This window comes from Azolla caroliniana, unplaced genomic scaffold, assembly GCF_043228905.1.
Source record: "Azolla caroliniana isolate FFs.n. ecotype wild unplaced genomic scaffold, voAzoCaro1.0.p SCAF_13, whole genome shotgun sequence".
Lineage (NCBI taxonomy): Eukaryota > Viridiplantae > Streptophyta > Polypodiopsida > Salviniales > Salviniaceae > Azolla > Azolla caroliniana.
In genome coordinates this window covers 16748655-16752359 of record NW_028230448.1, presented here as the reverse complement: position 1 = coordinate 16752359, position 3705 = coordinate 16748655, and the positions used below count along the sequence as shown (strand labels likewise).

The 3705-nt window shown below is 45.4% G+C and overlaps 1 protein-coding gene across 1 annotated transcript; it reads left to right on the top strand.

The window, feature by feature from the left end:
• Window positions 1-667: 667 nt before the first annotated feature.
• LOC147856405 (L-type lectin-domain containing receptor kinase S.4-like) lies at window positions 668-3397 on the top strand. The gene has a single exon (XM_087329181.1). It carries the CDS (start codon window positions 683-685, stop codon window positions 2915-2917), a length of 2235 nt encoding a protein of 744 aa, XP_087185307.1. The 5' UTR covers window positions 668-682; the 3' UTR covers window positions 2918-3397.
• The last annotated feature ends 308 nt before the right edge of the window (window positions 3398-3705 follow it).

Sequence of the window (3705 nt, the reverse complement as noted above, 5' to 3'; positions counted from 1 at the left end):
AACACTTCCGCACCTTCGTTTCTACATATTTTTATTTATTTAGATGTTTAGTTAGTTTAATTTAAGTGGTTAGGTTTAAATTTTTTATTAGATGGTTTGTTTTGGTTTCAACTTTTCCCTAAACGGTTTGGTTTTAAATGGTTTGGTTCCAACTATTTCTTAAATGGTTTGGTTTCAATACTGAGAGTTCATAAACGGTTTGATTTGGTTTTTGTTTTAAATAAACGGGTTCGGTTTCGGTTCAGTTCGGTTTCTTTGCCTTGAAACCGAACCGAACCGCGCCAATTGCTAATCTTAAGTTCAATTTCTTAAACCTTATCTAAGTTGGGTGAACATTATATAAGACCAATATGAGTCCAATCCGAAACCAATATCTGAAGGGAAGGTGTTGAATGTAGGGATAATGTTGGTGAAGGCAACAAGATTCCACTACGAATAGATTGTAAATTGGATGCGACTTGCACACCTCCAATAATTGATTTATGTGTACTATCTATGAACAAGATGAGTTGGTGACAGCATTTGTGGTGCTAACACAAGGTGGTGGGGGATTGAAGACCTCTTGGTCAAGCAAATGGAAATGGTCTTGACTTGGTCGACACTCTTACGTATTTTTTTAAAGGTAAAAGGAGACGAGGCGGATATATCCCTCTTTGAGTGTTTTACTGCCTATGCCCATCCCATGGCTACAACACTCAGTATCCTGCTGCTCCTCCTCCTCCTCCTCCTCCTGATGGTAAATGCTGCTGCCTTCCATGGCGCCATTGTTGAAGCTGAGTTTAGGTTTAGCTATGCTCAAGCAGACAAAACTCTGCCCTCTAACCTTGTCCTACGGAACAATGCCTCTTTGAAAAGCGATGGCACCATTTGGCTCACACCCGACCCTAACCAACAGCAATCGAGCCAGATGAACGAACAAACGGGCTGGCTCCTCTACGATGTCTCCTTCCCCTGGGAGACCAACATCACCTCCTTCACCACCTCCTTCCAGTTCCGACTCATTACTCCTGCCAAGGGAGAAGGGTATGGAGGAGATGGTTTGGCCTTCTTTATCTCGCCTCATAACACCGTTCCCGACCGCAGCGATGGCATGATGCTGGGCCTCACCTCCAATGACACCTACAATGTGATCGATCCATCACTCCATCTCTTCGCCGTCGAGTTCGACACTTTCCAGAATCTTCTACTCAATGATCCAAGCAGCAACCACGCCGGGATCGACATCAACAGCCTCATCTCAGATGTCACAGTCGATTTCTCCACCGGTTTAACACCGCATCCGGATCTCGATCTCTACCAGAACTCTTCTTTCATGGTGTGGGTGGATTACTTGGCAGCCAATTCATCGGTCGAGGTCCGGATGGTCAACACTGATAATATGAAATCCGACACCATATTATCTCCGCCTGCCGATCCCCTCCTCAACTTGACTTATAACCTCTCCACCGTCTTCCTCCATTCCCAACCACTGTTTGTTGGCTTGTCAGCAACCACAGGTGCAAGCTATCAAGGCTGTGCTATCTTCTCCTGGAATTTCACGCTTCACACCCCCGCACCTCCACCACCACCACCACCACCTCCACCTCCACCTCCATTGCAGCTTGAAAGCAACACAAGCAATAGCCCTGCCATGCTCAGTCCTCCACCGATTTCTAAATCAGTCCACAACATTGAGACTATCCTCATTCCTAGCATTCTTGCCGCAATGATCATCATCGGAGTCTCCGCCATAATAGCTTGTCGGAAAAGATGCTGCCATTCACCTCATGGTGATCAAAATATGGAGCTTGCAGTCATTCCAAATAATGTGCTCGTCCCGGCGGCTATGCCACGGTACACATACATGCAGCTATCGAAGGCTACCCAGGGCTTCCATGACAAGGCCAGAGTGGGGCGCGGCGGATACAGCACCGTCTACAAGGGGAGATTATTAGTAACGCAGCAGACTAGCAAGAAAGGTGAATCGATGGTGTACGAAGAAGTGGCGGTGAAGCGGCTGAACGGCGAGGGGCTGAGGAAGAACGATGAGTTCTTCAAGGAGATCAATATGATCAACAAGCTGCAGCACCCACGCCTGGTGGGGCTCAAAGGATGGTGCTACGAGAAAGGGGAGGCCATGCTGGTCTACCAATTCATGAGCAATGGAAGCTTGGCGGACCACCTGTTCAGCAGCAGGAAGGAGAACACAGGTGGTGTTTTGAGGAGTGAGAGTAGGGTAGAGATCCTGAAGGGAGTGGCAGAAGCTCTGAGCCATCTGCATGGGGCCGGGGCGGTGCACCGGGATGTGAAGGCCGCCAATGTGCTGCTCACTTCCGACTTGGTGGCCAAGCTGGGCGACTTCGGGCTGCTACGCCTCCTCAAGGACGACAAATGCATGACCGAAACCATGACGGCCGCTGGCACGCCCGGATACACCGCACCTGAGGTCGTGTTCACACGCACGCCGACCAACAAAGTGGACGTCTATAGCTACGGTGTGCTCGCCCTAGAGGTGGCGTGCGGCCGCCGTGTCATCGACCTAAGTTTCGATGTAACCGAGGAACGGATGCTTCTCAATTGGGTGTGGTCGAAACACGAGAGAGGCGCGCTAATGGACGTGTTGGATCCACGGATGCAGATGATTGATGGGGAGGTGGACACCACAATTTGGAGGTGCATCCTACATGTCGCACTCAAGTGTTGCCATCCGATCCCCGAGGCACGACCCGAAATGCAAGAAGTGCTCCATGCCCTACAACATGGAGTGGTTGTGCCCCTTGGGCCGTCAAGGCCCCCATACCCTGGGGATTATGTTCTTCACCACCCCGGGTTTCTCGATGGACACAAGTCTATGACCTCTCTCTCTAGTTATTCTAATGACCACTATACCTCGTCCCAATCTGTCAGCTCTAGTAACACTAACCAGAACACAAGCTAACTCTACTTCGAGAAGCTAACCGTGTATGATGTGGTACATATGTAAGTTTAACACCATAGAGAGAAGCTATCCAACTCGCACCATTTTGTTACTAAGGTTATGAATTCCCCATATTCCTCACTAGAGAATATTTCCTCATATGCATGTCAATAAATAATGACCAAATGTTCTATTAAAGGATATGTATTAAGATATGTTTGTTTGTTTGTTTGGTTGCTGGCTCACATTTCGTTATGAAGCTTATCAATTCTCTTTACATCCTTCTCCTCATATGCAAAAGAGTGCAATGTGAAATAACAAATAAATGTTGTAAAGGATATGAATGATAATCATGTGTGGCATTATACACAATATCAAGGATATGCATTGCTTAATAATGTTTGACCTGATTATATTGAATACATAGTGCTCAATAATGCATTGGTGATGAGATATGTAAAAAAGGTTCTAATATATCGAGCTAATATTTATTTATTTATTTCTAACAATGGTTTATATTATGTCTAAAGTGATTTAAACATCACGACTTGAAATAGGTAATATGTCGTGTTCTCTTTTTTACTTCTTGGGGAGATGTTAAAAAATGGCGAATACATGGTTTCTAAAAATATACCAAAAAATTGAACTAATTATTTTCATGGCAAGAAAATCAATAGTTTCATATTCCATCTGCCATGTTTTTTTATCCAATTTTGAGATAAGGAATGAAATTCCATGCAAGCTTAATTGTTTTAACCCCGATTTTGTAGAATATGAAAATCGAACCCAATTGTACTAATTTTACAATG

What these genes read in the sequence shown, in the direction of transcription:
- LOC147856405 (XM_087329181.1), top strand. Translation starts at nt 683, where the DNA reads ATGGCTACAACACTCAGTATCCTGCTGCTCCTCCTCCTCCTCCTCCTC.